The sequence below is a fragment of the Pleurodeles waltl genome, chromosome 10 (genome assembly GCF_031143425.1).
Source record: "Pleurodeles waltl isolate 20211129_DDA chromosome 10, aPleWal1.hap1.20221129, whole genome shotgun sequence".
NCBI lineage: Eukaryota > Metazoa > Chordata > Amphibia > Caudata > Salamandridae > Pleurodeles > Pleurodeles waltl.
In genome coordinates, this window is record NC_090449.1 from 233,570,386 (window position 1) to 233,590,515 (window position 20,130).

At 46.2% G+C, this 20,130-nt stretch overlaps 1 protein-coding gene across 3 annotated transcripts in view; it reads left to right on the plus strand.

Moving 5' to 3' along the window:
* IQCK (IQ motif containing K) overlaps positions 1-20,130 on the plus strand; it is a 515,691-nt gene that overhangs the window by 295,396 nt on the left and 200,165 nt on the right. For all 3 annotated transcript variants that reach the window (XM_069210248.1, XM_069210250.1, XM_069210249.1), the window contains exon 11: positions 3,632-3,716. In XM_069210248.1, coding sequence (XP_069066349.1) covers positions 3,632-3,716 — 85 coding nt within the window. The remainder of the gene's footprint in view (positions 1-3,631; positions 3,717-20,130) is intronic.

Here is a 20,130-nt window from a genome sequence, read left to right on the forward strand (position 1 = left end):
GGAACCAATCAAACATTCACCTCCAGTCACAGATCTGGGTTTAATCCATTAATTCATTTGTTCACCATGCCACCCCAGTTTGGACCCAGCCATATGCAAATCAGTCTTGACCCTGTTCCCCATGGGAACAGTCCAGCCCGAACTGCCAGGCCAGGTCCTCCCTGGACCGGAAACAAGCATCCTGGGACTGTTTTCAGGGTATCACCCTTCATCAGCCAGGCTAGCTTGAATCCAGTGGCACAGTGAGCCCGGGGCCCAAGTCTGGGCATACCCGGCACACTTATGGCTACAAAAGCAAACAAACACAAATGATGGACGGAATGCAGAACCAATCAAACATTCACCCCCAGTCACAGATCTGGGTTTAATCCATCAATTATTTTGCTCACCATGCTACCCCAGTTTGGACCCAGCCATCTGCATAAAAACTGATGGATTAAATCAGATCTGGGACTGGGGGTGAATGTTTGATTTGCTGTGCATTCTGTCCATCATCTGTTGTTTTTGCATTTGTCACCTCAAGTGGGACGTGTATGCCCAAACGGGGGTCCCGTGCTTGCTATGCCACCAGATTCAAATTAGCCTGGCTGATGAAGGGTGATACCCTGAAACCGGTCCCAGGATGCTTGTTTCTGGTCCAGGGAAGACCTGGCCTGGCAGTTCGGGCTGGACTGTTCACATGGGGAACATGGTCAAGACTGATTTGGACCCAAAACCCCAGACTTTTAGAACAAGAGTAATCTCTGCCAAGGAGAAGAGCTGCTGTGTGTGATTTGCTGGGTTGGCCTGCAGTTGATGCTTTTGCCTTAAAGAGGACAAAGACTGGATCTCGCTGTGTATCCTGCTTGTGAAGTTTCTCCAAGGGCTTGAAGTAGAGCTTGTCTCCTGTTGGAAGTCTCAGGGATATCAAAGACTTCAGCTTCATGTGCCTACAGCTCTGGGAACTGTGTGTTTTGTGCTGCAACAGAACAAAAACCACTGCGACGCCGTCAAGGACACCGCTGACTGCACCGTGACCTGACAATGCCGCACGGAGCCGTGCCCCATGTCACACTGCAACCCTGGTCTCACTGACGCTGCCAGCTGATGTCATCACCGAGCCGCTGCTTGCACGTGACCTGTGGGCTCCGAACTCCACATCGCCTTTCTCACACCACAGCCTTGGCAATCCCGACAACGATGCTCCACGCTAACACTCATGCCTCTGCCTGCACTGTGGCCTAAGGACACCGCTCGTACACGACGCACCGTCCCGCCCCGCACCGCAGCCCGGTCCACCGACGCCAGCGCCATTGACTCCAGTTTCGTCAACAGATACCTGTGTCTGCACAGCGACCTGTGGGCGCCAGGGGCAGCTCCTTCGCTATGGCGGAGGAGCATCGCCCCCCACCTGCAGCAGAAGCTGCAAAACATTTACAGTAAAAACATAATAAACTATGTTTATTATGTTTTTAACTGCAAAAGGGGCAGGTCCACAGGCATGACAGGGACTGAGGGTGTGTGCACAGCACTCCCCCTCGGTGCACATGTTTGTTTGGCCGGGCGTCTCAGGCCAGCCAAACATACATGTGCACTAGGCTTTGTCCAACCCGGCGACGCAGTGCCGGATTGGAGAGAGCAGGCAGAGGCTCCTACGCTGCCTCGGAGCGCCTAGCCAGGGCACTCCATCCAATCCTACCACTGCTGGCATGCTCCCAGCAGCAGGAAAGCAGTGGTAGGGTTGGACACAGGGCACGCTGGGAGCCTGAGCCTGTCCCTGCAGATGAGAAACGGTTCAGAGGTAGTGCGGCGTGGCAAAACAGGTAAGCTTTTTCTTTTTATTTATTTTTTGGTCCTGCTCCCCCAGCGCCACCCCGCCCCTTCTCCCTCCCGCGAGCTGCGACTGGTGGGTGCCGCACAGAGCTCCCTCACGCCGCACTGCTGCCTTGGCCTACTGACAACAGTGCTTCAGCAACGCTGCCTGCACCGTGACCCACTTGACACCGCAGCCCTGGTCTCACCTACACCACAGGATGGCATCACTGAGCCGCTGCCTGTACCATGACCTGTGGGCACCGCACGTCGCATCACCCTGCTTCGCACTACAACCCCGACGTCATCGATTCCAGGACTACTGACTTTGTCATCAGTCCGGAGTTCTATCTGCAATGCGTGTGACTTTAAGGGCCTGATGACCACCTCACCGACCTCCGGAACCGACGCCAGCGACGTCGCACTCCAGAGTTGATCGCGAGGATCACAACGCCCTTCATTTCCAAGGTACTGTTTGAGGGTCTTCGCGACACCATAGCTGGCCCGCAATGCAGCGGCCGGCCTGAACTGTTGGATTTGTTGTTCACGACATCGTGATAGCCCCAGACAGAGCTATCGACTTCAAGGAACTGTATTTTTCGGTTAATCCTTGCAATGTCTTTATTACTGTATGCTGGATTTTTCTCATTTTGGACTTGTTTTACATAGATAAATATTGGCTATTTTTCTAAAACTGGTGTGTTTTCACTGTATTACTGTGTGTTATGTGCAAATGCCTTACACATTGCTTCTGAGATAAGCCTTATTGCCATGCCAAGCTACCAAGGGGGTGAGCAGGGGTTATCTGTCTGGGTATCTCCCTTATCCTGACTAGAGTGAGGGTCCCTACTTGGAAACGGTGCAAACCGACTGCCAACTAGAGACCCCATTTCTAACACCTGACATTAATGCTGTTGTGCAAATCTGTGTGGTTAGTTTTTGTAATAGGGCTCAGCGGCATGGATGGGAGGGTTGCTGTGATTTTTAGTCAAAATATTCTTGCCAAAGTGGCTGCTCACTGAAACATTAATTCTAGATGGAAATGTTTCTGGAACACTATCTCTTCACTCCCTCGTTGGATCGTTCCTATATGCTGCATTGCAGGTATTTTGGACAGTATTCAACGTTTTCTAGAAAACATATGACACAGCATTTGCTTAGTCTCCATCAATTTAGGATAATGATAGGTAGAAGGATAGCATTTTGCGCTGTGTGGGACTCATTGAACAAAAAATGGACTGAGTCCTATTTGTGCAATCTACAAATGTTTACTGTGCTCCTCTATTCAGTGTTAGCCCAGAAAATCAGAATCTCTTTTTAGTGCCCTAGATAAAAAGATCAAGAAAGGGAGGATGAACTTTCTTTTTGTGCATTTATTTATTGATTGATGTGAAGTGGGAAACAAAAGTACAATTATCATCATACAGTTATATCATGGCTGATCATATTGGTACAAATAATACACACAAGTCACTGCACAAGTTTGCTTGACCCATTACCTGGTTACCATGTGAAGTGGGGTGAGAAACAGTAGGAAGTCATGAGAAGGTGCGCTTCAAGGTGTGGGGAGAGACATTAGGGTAAGGAAAAGAGTCAGGAGAGGAAGAAGGAACGATGGGGGGCCCACAGGAATGGGCTCCAACCTGCATGGTGTGATCCAGCTTTGAAGTACCAGTCTTCAGCAGAGGTTGCAATGTGGACGTAGCCTGCAGTTAGGGTGACCATATGAGGAGAAAAGTTTTGTCCTTCGCTTGTATATTGTAGATGGGTTTCTCGTTGGAGGCTGTTTTTGAATTAAACCGAAACCTGGTCTGATCCATGATCATGTATTCCTTTACAGTCCAAGACCACCAATTCCTTTGTCTCTGCTGTTAAAAGATGAAGAAGCAGCTTTGATTATTCAATCTTTCTGGAGAGGTTATCGGGTAAGAGCCATCAACAATGTTTCCTGTGCATTTGATAATTGTACTTATTGAAAGCCTGGTGGGGGGAGTCTTTGGGTAACGATAAATTACTTGATTGATAAAACTATATACACATTATTTGGCATTGACGTAGTTTTTTCCAGTGGATGGGAACAGTATATGGTGCAGTGTATGAGTGTCATAACAAGACTTTGGTTTTCTTCCTAGTCCGCTTTGTTCTTCACAATTTCAGCTCTCAGTTTATGGTGTGGGTGCTCAATGCTTGGTGGTGATTTGACACAATGCTTTACTACTTGAACTTTGTCACACCAGCAAAGGGGGAATAGTGCCGAAGTTCACTGCCCAGTTAAAAATAAAAAATATGATTACCTAATCACATCAGTAGCTTGAGGTGCTCTGGCTCTTTTCACCCTAAGTACTTACACTTTTTCCCTGGCAATGGTTGTTAGTTATACTCTCATTTGAAAGTTTTTCTGTATTTTTCTGAATACCAATGTAGGAAAACCTTTAAATGATTTGTTTCATGATTTTAACACTGAAATATATGCACGTTTGCCCATTTGGATTTTTTAAGAGTGCATGCTTCTTACTCCTGGCAATCAATATGTGACATTAAACTAGTCCTTTGAATATGCATTAAGAGTTACAAATGGGTGATTCTGCTAAATGTGCTAGAAAATGGCAGGTGGATTAGAGAACATAGATGTTAAGAAAGGGTAGTTTCATTAAATACATATGTCTAGAGAGATATTGATGAATGCTTGACTATTTTTTGTCAAAGGGGAAATTAAATTGTGTAATAGGGGATAAACAAATTCAGAGACTCAGTGCAGTAATCATCGGTCTGTAAAGCAGTGGCTTGGGGTGAGAGGGGATTTGTTCTTCAGCGAGCTTCCCCTATCCTGAGCAGTCCTCCTTTAGGTTTAATTTAATGAATTTGTTGGAAGTAAGAGGATGGGCATTTGTTGAGATTATGTGGTCAAAATAAATTCTCATCCCACCATCTAAGTCCAAGTCTAAATTTCAGTTGCAGAAGAAGAAAACAGATTTCATCTATCCTAACCCATTCATGGTCGAAAGGGGACAGTTGGCTCCATGCTCAAAATGTGGGCGCAGAGACAGTGCAAGACCTCTTTCAAAGAAAAAGACAGGTGGCAGGTGCAATGGAAAATAACCAGTGAATTGTCAGTTCGTTCCGAATGGGAAAAATGGAACTCAAGGGTCACAATTTAAGACTTTCACACTCAATAGGCTGTATCCAAATTTTTTCTGAGTGCCTCTCCATGATATTTTTCTTAGAATTTTCTCCAGGCATCCATCTTGAATTTGGTCATCTAAGTGATACAGTGTGGCTTTAATGGGAAAAACAATTTGTGGCAGATGTGTATTGCATGCTGGAGCGCTGTATGTATGCATGTTTGTATGTATTTATGGATATTTGTACAACGTGAACCAAAACAGGAAGCAACAGAGCACTAAATATTAGGTAAGGGTCCAGAGATATAAACCAAGATTGATGCAGGTAACAAAGGAGCTCTGCCCAAGCTTTATCCTTACCAGACACAGATGCTTTTCCTTTCCCACTTCCTTTTTCCCTCAGTGAAAAAGAGAGAATTACATACATACAGGCAGAGCCCATTTGTGGGCTGTGGTGGCAACACAGAATTTATAGCTCTTAATGGTGGGTTAGGGCTAGGAGGAGATAAAGCAGCAAGCACACTGCCTACAGTACGAGATTGCAGCACCGCTTTGTACTACACACTGTTAAGGCACAATGAATCTCCCCTCTTTGCTCTATCTTTCTACAATAGAGTTCTAATAGATACTTCTACCTGCAGATTGCTTATGTTAAGAATACTCCTTCCAAGTTTCAGACTGATCCAGAACACTTTTCCCTTCAATGACTGTCCAGTGCTCCCAGCTTGCAAAACTCAGATGCAGCTGTGACTCTGTCTTTGGATTATATTAAGCTGGTGTGAGTTCTGTTTTTTTCATCTCATCAAAGTTGTTTCAATATCTCTCTCTCTCTGTCTCACCTATCAATTCCCCAGCTTTCAACAGCGACTACGTGCTGAATTTGGGACGGCAGCACCTCTGCGTTGTAGGCGACTGAGTCCCACCCACACCAATTGGCAGCTTTCAGCCCAACCCTCCCAGCTCTCTAGCAGCACCTCACTAAAACCAAGCCGGTAAAGGTGATTTGTGGCAGCCTTGCATGGAACTCCCAAAAAATAAAAACCTCAGATAAAATCATGGTGAAACATGCCTTACCCTTTTCTCTCCACATAAAAGTCTCTCACACATACAGAGGCAAGGAAAGAGAAGCAGGGCAATTTCAATACATTTATTGAAAAGCCTGCAATGTACGATAAAATACACGAGCTGCAATGTTTAGAATAATGAGGAATAACAAAATCAGGATTGTGAAAATTAGAGATGTAAATATGAACAAACACAACATATTGTTATGAGTATACAATTCCTACCTTAAAGCCTAATCTCTAGCTCCTAAGGAGAGCATAGCAGTGTAAGCCAAATCTGTCTGTACAGTGTCCATGTGAAGCACATCCCAACCCTGTTACCTTGGTACAAGGTCAGCCATCGGTCTCCAGATCAGGATCCATGGAGATACAAAGGCTTAGGTCTAACGAACACCAGCATCCATCCTGGATGGAAATTCTGGCTGGAACCCCCTCTCATGCTCTTTGTCCTACAAGATGTTTTTATAGGGGACATGTTTATGTTTATGCACAGAAGCCTGACGCTGGTATGTACCTAAGCACTGGACTGTTTACATAATCTTGGGGCCGGCAATACAAAATATCATTCTGTGTGCCTGGCATTTTGTTGTTGTGATTCCAAAGAAGAGAACATGATGCAGTGTCGACCATAACACTAATAATGACGCTTTCGCCAAATAGCAGATAATGAAATTAAAACAATGCCACTAAAATAAGCAATAATGAAATGAATAGAATTGAATACAGGGATAATAACTAATTAAAAGGACCCAGGCCTCAAGCCTAAGCTAAGATATCTGTGCCCAAGCGACTAACTAAAATAGACTCACAACACCCTCCCCTATTTCTGGAACAAGGGTGCGAAGTCCAAAGCCTACTATTAAAAATGCTGTACTTTACAATCATACATTTCTAAAAGTGCACCTAAAGTCATACATAGGAGACAAATGTCTAAATCGACAAGCCAAGCAGGCCAACAGACAGGCCAAATTAGAAAGGCAATTTGGTGTCACATTTTATGTGTTGAAAAACCCAGTGGTCAAATTTTAACAATACTCATATTCTTGCAAAAAAACTCTGATGTCATCAAGGGAGATTTAGACCAGGAAGGACTCCACTTCGGCAGCTGGCAGGTTAATCAATGTATTGGCAGAAGGAACCACTGAGCAGAAGTGTGCAGAAGTCTCCAGCGCAGATTGAACTGCGTAGATAGCACTGTCCATTGTGCCAGATGTCGTTGGAGCCAGCAAATGCATTGGCGGTGGTCCATAGGATGACTCGCGGATCAACCGCGGTCTCAAGGGGCATGTCCGTGAATGGACTTTCATCGAGAACATTAACAGATCCTTGTCCACAGGATATGCAGGCTGCAGGGCAAGACGCACTATAGGTGCACATTCGAAGAGACACCAGATGCAACGAAAGACTGGCTAAACACACGTCAAGACTGGTCTAAATGTCAAAGACCAATCTAGCTCCAGGTCCCCAAGCAAGGAAACTCTGAAATACTGCATCATGCGTTCATGACACAGCTAGGCTTTTATTAGCTCCATTACTACGCTTTGCTAAAAGAGAATAGCCACTGAGCATCAAAATTAGCAACAGCAGCATTCTGCTCAGTAATGGCAATGTTACAGGGAATTTGCCAAAGACACTCGAAAAGAGTGAGTATATGGCTGCAGGTATGCAGGTATTATAAAATGAGCATGGACCCACATTTTGACTTTGGCGGTCTTTGAGCAAGACTGCCAAAGCCATGGGTGCCAGAAGACCGCCAGTGCTGTCGGTCTTCCGCCCACCATAATATGGGTACTGCTGGATTCCCGCCACATTTTGGGCTGAAATCCAGCAGTAGTGTTGCTGGCGGGTGGAGGCGCTGGGGCGGTTCTACCACTGTCCTGATGGCGGGGTGCTACCGGAGGTAGAAGCGCCCTTTCCTGTTCCCTGCCAGACGACCTCCTCCCGGACCAGGTAAGTTGATCCTCCGACAGGGGAGGGGGGTGTTGTGTGTGCGTGTATGTTGTCTGCGTGTGTGCATGAATGTGTGTATGCGTTTCTGAATGTAGAAGTGAGTGTGTGTATGCAGTAAGTGTGTATGCGTATGTGAGTAATGTGGTAAATGCGAGTATGAGTGTTGTGAATGCGAGTATGGATGCATGTGAGTGAATGCGTGTATGTCAGTGTTGGTGAACGAGTGCATGCGTGGTGTGTGTTATTGTGTGCATGTATGTGGGAAGAGGGCAGAAGGTGGGGGGGGTTGGGTGGCGGTCTACCTGGCGGGGGTGGAAGGAGGGGGGTGCTGTATCTGCTGGGGGGAGGGGGTGCTGTAGTTGATTGGGGTGGGGGGAGGGGGGATTGTGCTTGCTGGGGGAGGGTGGGGGAGTCATCTACCGGTGACAGGGAAGAAATTCCCTGTCAGCTCTAGCATTTACGGCAGGGTTTTCGTGGTGGTGCTACTGCCGTGGAAACCCTGGTGGAAAGGCGGCTCATAATACCGCCGGCGGTCATCTGTGGACTGCCGGGTCTGAGATGCTCATCTCCGGCCCAATGGGTCCGACCACCCTGGCTATCAGAAGACAAGTGAAACCGCCACCTTTGCCCTGGTGGTCAGAAGACCGCCAGAGTCGTAATGACCCCTATGGTCTGGAAGGTGCTAACAAATCCAGAACCGACACCCTTAAAAAAGTGTGCAATCCCCGCAGTATTCGATGCGTTGAATATTCTGCTCACCAATTCTCCAAAATGCTTCAGGAAATTGGTATTTAATAGGGATTGTATCTTGGCCAATGACATTGCTATCTGGAGATAGTATGTCTCTATTATCAGTGTCAGGGCCACATTTTTTTGGAACAATGGCACCTTTAGTCTGCTGAACTTGCCAAAGTTTACGTTAGAAGTAGCAATGTGGGGCCACAGGTATGCCACTTTTATCTCTTCTGTGTGGTGGGTGGGATAAAACATGGCTGCAACAAGTTACCATTTGAGTAACTGAAATCACATAACTCCATTCCACAGCAGTTTTGATCATTCAGAACCATATAATTTCCATTAGAAAGTATCTGAAATACTGGACAAATCAAAGAGACGGTAGTACCCTTTAGATAGCATGCCAAATTTGCGACCTCCACATTGTAAAGGCCGTGAAAGAACACCGGTTTACAAATCATAGAATGACTAACTGTAGTCTCACATTTGGGTCCGCTAAGAAGGACCCCTGTTTAGCCCTTCATACATTTGTAATCAAAAGGCAACTCCTACACCTCGTGTATGTGACTGTCTCCAAGCTGCTGAAACCTGCCTACTGCAAAATGATTTAAGCATTTCGTGAGACAAAAGGTGGAAATGGGCAGATTTACCAATCCATGTATTAGTCATACTTGTGAGAGTATTTCTGCTACAGTGAAAGGCAGGTTTCTAATTTCTCAATGTTAAGCATGATGTAACTAGCTTCTTTTTTAGCCATTATCTGTTGTTGTCTGGACAAGTTAAAAGCAGCAAACAATTGAATAACGTTAATGTGCTTCCAAGGCACGCTGCCACTTTTAAGAATCTGCTGTATCCAACTTAACTGCATGATAGAAAGCAGCTGGCTTTGTCCATGCTGTTAAAAGGAAATGTTTCTGAATGATGACAATTGCAGATGACACAATATTATTTAAGGTCTGAATTCTGTTGAACAAAGTGTTCATGCCATTTTCTACAACAGCTAAAGACTTTTTCATTTTTTCTTTATCTGCCTTAAATGTGCAGTAGCTTCCATCTGGGATGGTTTCCAGATCTAGTTATATATAGTATACAGGAAATGCTTCGAGTGTGGCTTCCTGGGTCCTAACAGGAAATCTTGTAGATTGACTCCCTAGACAGGAGACTAAGGTGTTCTTTGACAACTGTTAAGATGGAGGAATGTAACCATTGTTGGCACAGTTTACCCACATTGTATGTAGTGATGATACCTGAATGTTGAGCTGAAGCAAGCAAGGGTCTGGCTGGCCTGCTCTGAAATCCCCAGTGGAATTAATAAAATATGCCTGGCACTCATTTGTGTCCATTGGCCACAATAACTACCCGCCGGGACTCGAATATGAGAAAATAAAGGTACTATTCTGAACTCAAGCAGTGAGTTGTTCTTCAGTCACATCTTGAAATGTTTGCCAGTTATGAAATTTAGAAGGTGAGGGGATGCTGGGCGCATTTAATTCTTTTATCTTTGCTAACCCCAAACAGGATGTTTGTTGGACAGTGTAATTTAAAAATGTCATCTGTAAAGGAATAAGGCATGCTCTAAACAAAGCTGCCCTACCCTGTATTTCCCAATCTTTTGTTCCCCATACACTTTTCACTTCAATAGTGCTTTTCCAGTAGTCATAGCCTTCCACAGCAAGACTGGAAAGAAAGGAATCTGAGTAGATTAATTTTGTGTCGGTTAGCAGTAATTTCCTCATTCTGGAAGGTGGCAATTGGATAAATTATATGACACAGCATTGCCTGTGTCATGCCCAGTACAGTATGCAAACTTATCTACATATGACTTGGGCCTCCCCACAGGTGGTGTTGAGCAATATTCTCACTGTGTGTAATTGTAAACTGATCTTGGAGTACTGGTTCATTTCTGAATGTAATGTCCGTAACAGTGATGACAAAACATTTCCCCATAGCATGCTGTGTTCATATACACATATTCACTTTCAAATACAGTGTAATATTCAAGCTCAGAAAGCATGGAATCATTTGGTATAACATCCCAGGCATCAGAAACAATACCAGGTGTAGTAACATCACTCATGGAAATTTGAAACACATATGGAATGTGAATTACCTCAGTAGGACAGTATATGTTAAATGGTACTTTATCCCACACAATCCCATCTGGCATCGAAACTGCTGAAATGTTCACAAGAGACAAGTCTCTTCTGACCTTATGGGAAGACAAGTAAGGTGTCAGAACCTCCACCATTGGCTCAACAACAGAGCATTCAAGAGGATAATGATCATTTATCAGAAGGAAAAAGACAATGACAAAATCAGTCCAAAGCAGAAAGGCAAGCAATGCCAACAGTATCCACAGATAGTACCATAGATAAATTAAGTAATTGTTCTTACACCAAATGTACACCTTACTTGTCTTTGATACAGTCTCAGTTGCAGAAGCAGATGAGTCGGGAAAATAAGTTGAAATGACCAGAAGCAGTCTGTGAAAACACAGTAGCCGGTGCAGAACTGGTGGATGGAATAATTTGTGGTGGTTCATAGTAGACAGTGTCATCTGTCTGGGTCGAATTGTAATAATAATAGCGTACACCTCGAACAGTGTTCTCCAATGAAGTGTTGACAAACAACAGAAGCTCATTCTCTGCCCTCCCCATGGTCGAGGAGGTAACTGTAGCATTGGTACTGGCAGAAATGTTGTTTACAGCTTGTAGAGCTATATCCTGTCGGGTAGTGAGAGGGAGCGGGTACTACCTGAAGGACCTCTGGGTCTACTGTGCAGGATCGTTCACACAGTGCGGTTTGACGTGGTCAATAGAAACAAATTTGTTCTCTCTAGAACCAGGCATCGGTGGTATGTTGCCCGTTCTTGTACCTTGTATTCCCAGGACAGGAACCAGTGCTCTGTAGTAAGCTTTTCATGCGCTAGATCCCCAACTTTAGGAATCCAGCGGGTAGATGTTGTTGGCAAATCCCCTGTTCCCAAGGTGGCGTCACAGGCAGATGAATTCTCATCACTAAATTGCTGTAGCTCCTATAAAAGAGTGACACGTTCATTTATGTCAAAAGGTTTGTCTACTGCCACCTCGCCAGACCATCAAGATCAGGGACATACATAGGTATCCCAAAAGGACCTCATATGGGGTGTGACCTTCCAAGGACCTTCTGGACAGATTATTTAGTGCTCTCTGGGCTCCATATAGGTGATAAAGCCAACTACAGCCTGTACCTATTACTCTCACTGTTAAGGACCGCTTTAAATCTTGGTTCCTCCTCTCCACATTGTTGTTTCCCTCGGGATGATAGGGGAAAAATAATGGAGTTAAACACCCTTTGTTCCCAAGGTGTTCCTGAATGTCCTAGAGCAGTGATACTCAAAGTACGGCCGGGGAGCCATATGCGGCCTTCCTGACCTTTACATGCTCCACTAACATCCAAAAGCTGTCAAATAAACAGCCACGTATTTACTTAAAAGTTAACTTAAGTTAAAGAAGAAAGTAACTATGGTGTCCTGGACTGCTTAGCTTTAGGAACACCTTAAGTTTTAAAGACATCTTGCGACATTTAAAAATATGATAAAGGGGGTCATTCTGACCCCGGCGGTATAGCCGCGGCCAGAAGCGGAAAGCCGACTTTCCGCTGCCCATGGGAATCCGCCATGGCGGCGCAGCTTGCTGCGCCGCCATGGGGATTCCGACCCCCTCACCGCCATCCTGTTCCTGGCGGTTCCGCCCGCCAGGAACAGGATGGCGGTGAGGGGTGTCGTGGGGCCCCTGGGGGCCCCACTTTGTATTTCAGTGTCTGCTTTGCAGACACTGAAATACGCGACGGGTGCCACTGCACCCGTCGCACATCCTCCACTCCGCCGGCTCCATTCGGAGCCGTCATCCTCATGGAGGGGTGTTTCCCACTGGGCTGGCGGGCGGCCTTTTGGCGGTCGCCCGCCAGCCCAGTGGGAAACCCAGAATACCCGTGGCGGTCTTTTGACCGCGCAGCGGTATTCTGGCGGTTCCCTCCAGGCGGGCGGCTCCCGCCGCCCGCCGGGGTCAGAATGACCCCCAAAATCTTTTCAGAACTTTAAGGTGTTTTTCATTAACATACAGAACCGTTTCACTTTAATACATGAGATTGTGCACTGATGGAGTCTTTTTCTAAAAGTGATAGTTTGTAAGCATGAATTTTAGAAACTTTAATTCTTCTCCCAACCCTGACAACAATGCCAATATTGAACTAAGAGGGAAGTCAGTTGTTATGTGCACTATTTGGGTGGACTGGGTTCTTCTTATACATGAACTACATTATTGTTTATTAAATCAAACACATGAGAAGGTTTTGCAGAGTGCACACTCTGAAGCCATATATTTCGAAGTCCTCTTATATGCAATAGTGAAGAAAAAGGAGGGAAAGTGAACTAGAGCAATTGCCTAGGACCAAACAGTTTGGATAAGTGGGGGAGCTGGGATTAATCCCAGGTTTTCCGGTTTAATCTTGTGCAATTCAGCTACTAGATATATATGCTTCGCTTTCCCTACACCCACCTTACTGCCACCCCACCTCCCAAAACCAATGACTGCAGCCCTGCTGACATCAATGTAGCCCACTGTCACATCACAGACTAAACTTTTTGGCCCCTGGAAAAATGTCTGTGAGTACCCATGTCCTAGAGGCAAAGACAGGGCCTTATCCCAAGTGGAATGCTGCAACCATATTTGTACCGATAAAGACTAGTAAATCTTTAATAACAGTTCCAGCATATGCTGACTATTGTGGCCAACCCCACAGGAATCTAGAACAAGAATCAACAGCGACTAAAATGTATTTGTATGCACCATCAGGTTGTAAGGGACCACAATGGTCTAGGTACACACATTGTAGTGGTTTGTTGGAAATTAAGAGGGATGTCTGTGGTGGGCGTTTAATTGTGGACCCTTTAATTTGTTGGCAAATGTCACAGCAAAGGACATATTGCTTGGTCTGTATGTAAAGACCTGGCCACCAAAAGCTTTTATGTAATAGTGATATTGTAGCTGCCATACCTGCACGAGCAGAGGCGACACCCTCATGCCCTGCTTTGATGAGATCTGTTCTCTGGTATTGTTTGGGGATCAAATGATTTCCTACCCCTGGGACTGTTGAAAATGCAATGTTCTAGGAACTGAGATGGGAGGAATATTTTGCAGGATATACATTTGGTGAAAGCTTACTTTCAGCCGAAGTTTTCAAAGCAGCCAGCGTCTCATTATCAAACCTTGTCTGTGAGCGAGTTATTGCAGCAACAGAAGCCCTAGCTACTGCAGATTTGACAGCTTTGTCAGGCAAGGTGTTTCCTACACTGTGTATTCCTACACGTTGATGGCCCAGTGTGTATGTACTACATGAGCTTTTGGTAGTCTGTCCCGAAGGTCCGCTACCCTCCCCCACAAGTTTCTATGTTTGATAGTGTTCCCTTTGGAATCTCTGAAGTCATTGAGGCACCAGTGATTTAAGAAGTTGTTATGTGACTGGACACAATAATACAACTCAAACACAATCAGTGTTGGTTGTGCAAGGACAAGAGCCTTAAGCTCTGCCAACTGAGTAGTGCAGTCCCCTATAGTCTGCATGTAGGTATTTTGAGGGTGGAATGTTCCATCCCTCATCACTCCACATACAACAGCGCATGTGGCTGAGTATTGATGTTTAGTACCTTTAGCTGGTTGTGCTGAATCATCAGTGTAAATGACAGTTTGGTATTGGTCTAATGGTAATATAATAGCAGGTGTGGGATACTCCTGTTCATATTGGAGGAATTCCTGGTTCTGAAATTTTGGGTCAATGATGTAATCAACATCAGTGGCAGTCAGGGAGGTTGCCCATTGAATCCAACGTGGATGTAATGTATTTGCATTTGGAATTGCATTGGGGATTTCTTCCTTTCTTGTGGTGTCTGCTTGTTGCCCTGGTGGGACTCGGTGTCCAAGGGCCCTCTGCTGCTCTGGGATGGACCACATCTGCTGTTAGGGGGAGGTGCCCGTATCGCGCTATATAGCACTGCCTCCCCCCCGCAAAGCAGGGATTTATGCATTTCTTGTTGTGACTCCTGGTTGCCCTGGTGGGACTCGGTTTCCCAGGGCCCTCTGTTGCGCAGAGTGGCCACAGCTGCTGTTAGAGGGAGGTGCCCACATTGCGCTATATAGCACTGCCTCTACCCCGCAGTGCAGGATGCACACGGGCTGCACCGGGTGAAGACCAGGCCAAGAGTAGGCCCGTCTGCCCCCATCAGAGCCTTGTTGAGGCTGGGCTGGACCCAGTCTCTTTCTTTAGTTTTTTCCTGACGTATGCTGTTGGTCTCACTATCCATCATGGTTTCGGGTTAAAGGCGATGTGGGTCCTGCCCTAGCTTAATCTCTAAGACAGTGCTGTCATCTCTCTTCCCTGAGGCGCCCATGCAGTAAATTAGTGAGCTGAGAAGAAGATGGGAAGTCACCTGCCTGCGTTTTGCTCATTGTTTTACGTTACTGGGGGGTCTGTGGTACCCATTGGAAATGGGGAAGCAAAAAATGCCCTGGAAAGGGGGAGCCCCTGCAAAGTGTGCCAAAACCAACGTCAATTGACCTGATGCTAAAAAGGGTCATTGGGGTGATTGCCTCTGAAATCAAACTCACAGAAAGGCACCTGTCCTTCAGCCAAGAGGCGAGCTGTGTATCCCTTGGCACTCATTCTCCCACCTCTGCCAGTCTGGACATTCTTGATAGTGGTGAACTCCACAAAGAGGTTCAAAGTGGTTCAAAGAGGAAGATTTCACCCCTGTCATCACTATGGAAGGGAGCAGGTGCTTGACAACTAAGGAGAAGGGGAGGGGAGGAGGGAGGGTCCGGCTGTCCTCCTCTCAGTTTTAGGTAATCAGGTTTAGCGGGAGGGGAGCACACTTCAACACCACAGAAATGCTGGTGACTTGTTTAAGCCAGTGGCTGTTTACGCAGAGTCCGAGAATGACGGTGGCATGTCTCTCCCTATTATTAACCTCCCGCCGGCCTCTTGTCCCTATGTTGTGGTTTTGACTGGATTTCCTAAATTGAAGGAGAGACAACGGGAGACTCAACAAGAGCTACATAACAAATGCCTATACTGGTTTGTTAAGACCAGTAATTTCCATCGGACATGGCCAGCGATATAATTATGACCCAAAGAGTCAGTTGGATTGGGCCAGGTCCGGTTGACCGGCCTGGTGATTGTGTAATTGTAAACTTTAAAGATCCGTGGCTGGTTCATAGTATTCTTTCAGTTGGCTCCAGGGTGCGAGAGATAGGTTCCTCCATCTGCGCTCTTCCTCTGGGACATTTTTATAGGCCCGCTCATACAGGGAGAGTTCATAGGGGAAGCCTTCCTTTCCGAACAAGGATAAACCTCTCTAAACCTTTCATTCTAACCCCTAACCAGCATGTGGCCCTGGATGAGGTGGATTGACTTGAGGGCAATAGTCCCCCTATTGTCCTGAAGTTAAAAGAAAGTGCTAAATTGGGTAGGCTTAAGGGAGGGCCGGATTTGCCCGAGGCCAACCACCATAACTCACTGAGCAGGGGACAGAAGGGTCCTGGTATTCTTATCCTGGCACCCAATATTGTTGTTGCTGACTTAGAGGTGGTTTCGTGGGAATTTGGGCACCCAACTAATATAATCAGGAGCCCTAAAGTGGTGGAGGAGATAAGTTGGATTTGGAGAAAAAGCTTTATCTTGGGGGTCCTTTTAAGAATAGTGGAAGGAATCTTGAGCCCGAGGAATTGACTCATGATCAAGGTCCACACACATAGGTCCAGCAGGCTTGGTTTGGGTTCTCAGGAATATGCCTACAAGGCCTTTCAAAATAGCCTTATGGAATGTTGCAGGCCTGAAAAACAAGCTGACTTGCCCAGACTGGGGTAATTTTATTGAACAGTATAATATCTTTTTTTTTTACAAGAAACCTGGATGACCCAGGAGCTTCAGCACCCTTGATTTGAAGTTTTCTACACAGTGGCAAAGTAGCAAAAGGGGGAAGGCGAGGTAGACCGTTGAGGGGTATTTCAACTTGGGTGGCCACTCACTTGTGATGTAGGGTTGTCACAGTGTAAGTTTGCTCCAATGATATTCTTTGTCTTTTACTTATTTTTCCCCCAAGTTTGGAATTGTATCTGAATAATGTCTACTCGAGACCGGTCAGTCTGAATTGCAGGTCAGGTGTGGTGGAACAGCTAAAAGAGCTTCTTACTACACTCTTTGTGAGTGCATATAAGGTAGCTTCAGACGACTTCAATTGCCAGTTTGAGACTTTGGGTATGGAGCGAGATGAATGGAAGATGAGACCTGGGCTATCCCAAGACTTCTGACCTCCCCAATTAAAAAATGGACTCCACTGGCCTTACAAATGAATGCGCTTACACTAAACTGTGCACTTTGTGCTTGTAATGGGTGTACCAAGTCTGATAGACAGGGGGCACATACTTTCAATCAAGCAAGGCAGACCTCCTTGATAGACTACATTTTGAAGGACATAAGGCTGTGGCCTTGCATAGTGGATATGGAGGTCAAAACTAGACAGGACAGTGATCATAATGTCCTCTTCCTAGAGCTTGGACTTCCCTTTATTAAGGCCACAGGTGTGTTATCTGCCCCACTGGATGTTGGGGTTACACTGGTCTTTGACCAGCGGAGGGTCAAATGGAGTGAAATTGAGCAATCATAAGTTACCATCAAGGCATTGTATAATTCAGTGGGAGTTGCGCTTGATGATTTGTGGGAGGCTATCGGAACTGCAGGTGACACTGGCCAAAGGGCAAAAGTGGCCACCATTCATCACAAGCTGACAGGCACTCTAGGCAACTTTTTTGTTGCAGAGTTTCGTCCCAGGGGCGGGCGAAAAGGTAACTCAAGCTGGTTTAATAGCCAGTGTCGTATAGCTAAGTGCTCTCTCTTAAAGGCTCTAAGGTTGAAAGATAGTGGTGCAATCCGCTTAGCCAGGTAAGACTACAAACATGCTGTCAATTGTGTCAAAAGAGATTGGGAACAAGACAAGTGGGAGTCTCTGCTTACTGACCTCAAAAATAAGAATTTCAAGACATTCTGGAACATTGTAGCTACCGGCTATCTAGAGGCATGCCCCCGAATTGAGAACAACATCTCGGCGGACATGTGGAAAGAATATTTTGGCTCCCTATATGGAGAGGGAACTGTGCAGGAAGTTTGTGGGGGAAGAGACACCGAAACAGTGAGATATAAGGGGGTCCTCTTATGCCAGGGATGGGGGGACTTTAATAAAAAAAAAACCAGTTGAAGTGGAGAGGGCCATCAATTCTATTGCCCCAGGGAAGGCACCAGGAGTGGAAAAAATCCTAGGGGATCTCTTTTGCACAGTACCTGAAGTTTGGGGTCCGTATCTAGCCATTGTGTTTAATGCCATCATGGAGAGGATGCCAATTCCATACATCTGGTTCGGAGCAGAGGTTATCTCCATCTTCAAAAAAGGTTTGCCCCTGTTACCTTGTAATTACAGGCCTAGCAGTCTCATTGATGTCCAGAGCGATCCTAGAGAGATTGCATGACTGGATGGAGGACCTGGGTGTTCTTAGTCAACTTCAAGCAGGTTTTCGCAAGCGTACCTTGACTATTGATCACATTTTTAGGTTACAGCTATTGTATTGGAAGTACACTGTTTTGGGGGGAGGCAATTTGTATTTGATTTTGGTTTATCTACGCTCTGTTTTTGATTTGGTCCCCAGGGATAAGCTCTGGTGTGTTCTGGCAAGCCTAGGGGCTCCCCCTTAGCTGTGCCTCTCTCTACAACGACTCCACGAAGGGAACTTCGCAAGGTTCGCTGTGGCCAACTAGGAGAGCTCTCAGACTCTTTCCCCATTTCAAAAGGGGTTTGAAAGGGTTGTGTGCTGGCACCCACGTTATTTTCTCTGTATGTTAATTGGTTAGTTCACTGTCGGCCATACAGAGTGATGCTCCCAAGCGAGCGAACGCCAAGGTACCAGCTCTTATGTTCGCTGAGGATACCCTTTTAATCTCAAAGACCCCTATGGGAATTCAATGGGCACTTGATAGTTTTAAGTATTTTTGTAGGGAAAGTGGATTACAAATTAATGGGAACAAGACAAAATTCATGATCCTGAACCCCATAAAGACCACAGGCTCTAATCCCAATTTGAACAGGTTTCCATTAGAGAGGGTCTCAACCTTTCAATACCTAGGGACTACCCTCAGTGAGCCCATGAACTGGCTTTTCCACATGGAAAGACAAAGATTGAGGCTGGGCCAGTTTGTGGGTGGGCTTGGTGTGGCCATATATGGGGATGAGCTACAGGGACACAAGCCTCTGGCAGAGTATTTGAGTATTGAGAATAGGTTCTTGAGACAGATGCTGAGCCACCCAGCCAGTACCCCATTGTTGCCCCTTCATTTGGATCTGGGTTTCAGACCTCTAGAAGAGGATATCAGAGTTAGGCCATTACTGGCAGAGAATATGGGCAACCCCGGAGCTAAATTCCTATAGATCTCCCCTTGAGGAAGTTCTAGGGATCGTCGGAGCGAATAGATTACCTTGGCTGAGACATGTGACGCTCACTTTGGAACAGATGGGGAAGCGTCAACTGTGGGACAATCCGGGAGAAGCATGTCAGACTATGAACTTTCCAATTTTTTTTTTTTTTTTTGCTGAATCTTTTTATTGTTTTAGCTTTAAATGCTAAGTCACAGTACAACACAGAATGAGATGGAGGACATTTGTATTTCAAGGGGCTTCACCATTCAACTGTGTCTCAAGGTGGAGATTCAGCATAACTGTAGTGCAGTAACAGAGTGATATCAAAAAACAGATGACGACTTGGAGTCTGTTTCGAGTGCCCCCACCCCACCCCACCCCACCCAGTCCCAGGATACCCCATGCGACCATCATCTGTTTTCGTCTACTTGTGGGAGGTACTTCACTCTCCCCACCCCCATCAGGATGGCCTCCCCAAGCCAGAATGAAGACGGCGTGCGGGCATTTTAATGAGGGCAGCCTTCAGCCGCTATGTATGGACATGTCAACCAGTGGACAGCTATGCATCAATGGCTGCAGTGGCACCCAGGTTCGACGATTGCCTCATCTCCCTCAGATAATCAAGCATCGCATCCCAACTAATGGCCAAGGGGTATTTCCTGAGGCCCAGGTTGTCCTCCCTATGCAGCACCACTCCCTCCGCCTCTGCCCACACCACAAAGGAGTTCTCCCATGCCGTTAATGTAGGTGGGGATGTGGCTTTCCAACCCCTGTTAATAAGACGTCTAGAGGCTAGGAGTCCCTGATCAATAAATCTCGACGAGGCTTCATGTCTCTTGGCCCTGGGGTATAGCCCCAGTAGACAAGCTTCCCATGTGGACAGGAAAGGGTGCGACGCGCAGTCCGACAGTCGTGTTGCCACACCACACCAGTAGGCACTAATAAAGGGAGAGGACCAAAGCATGTGAAG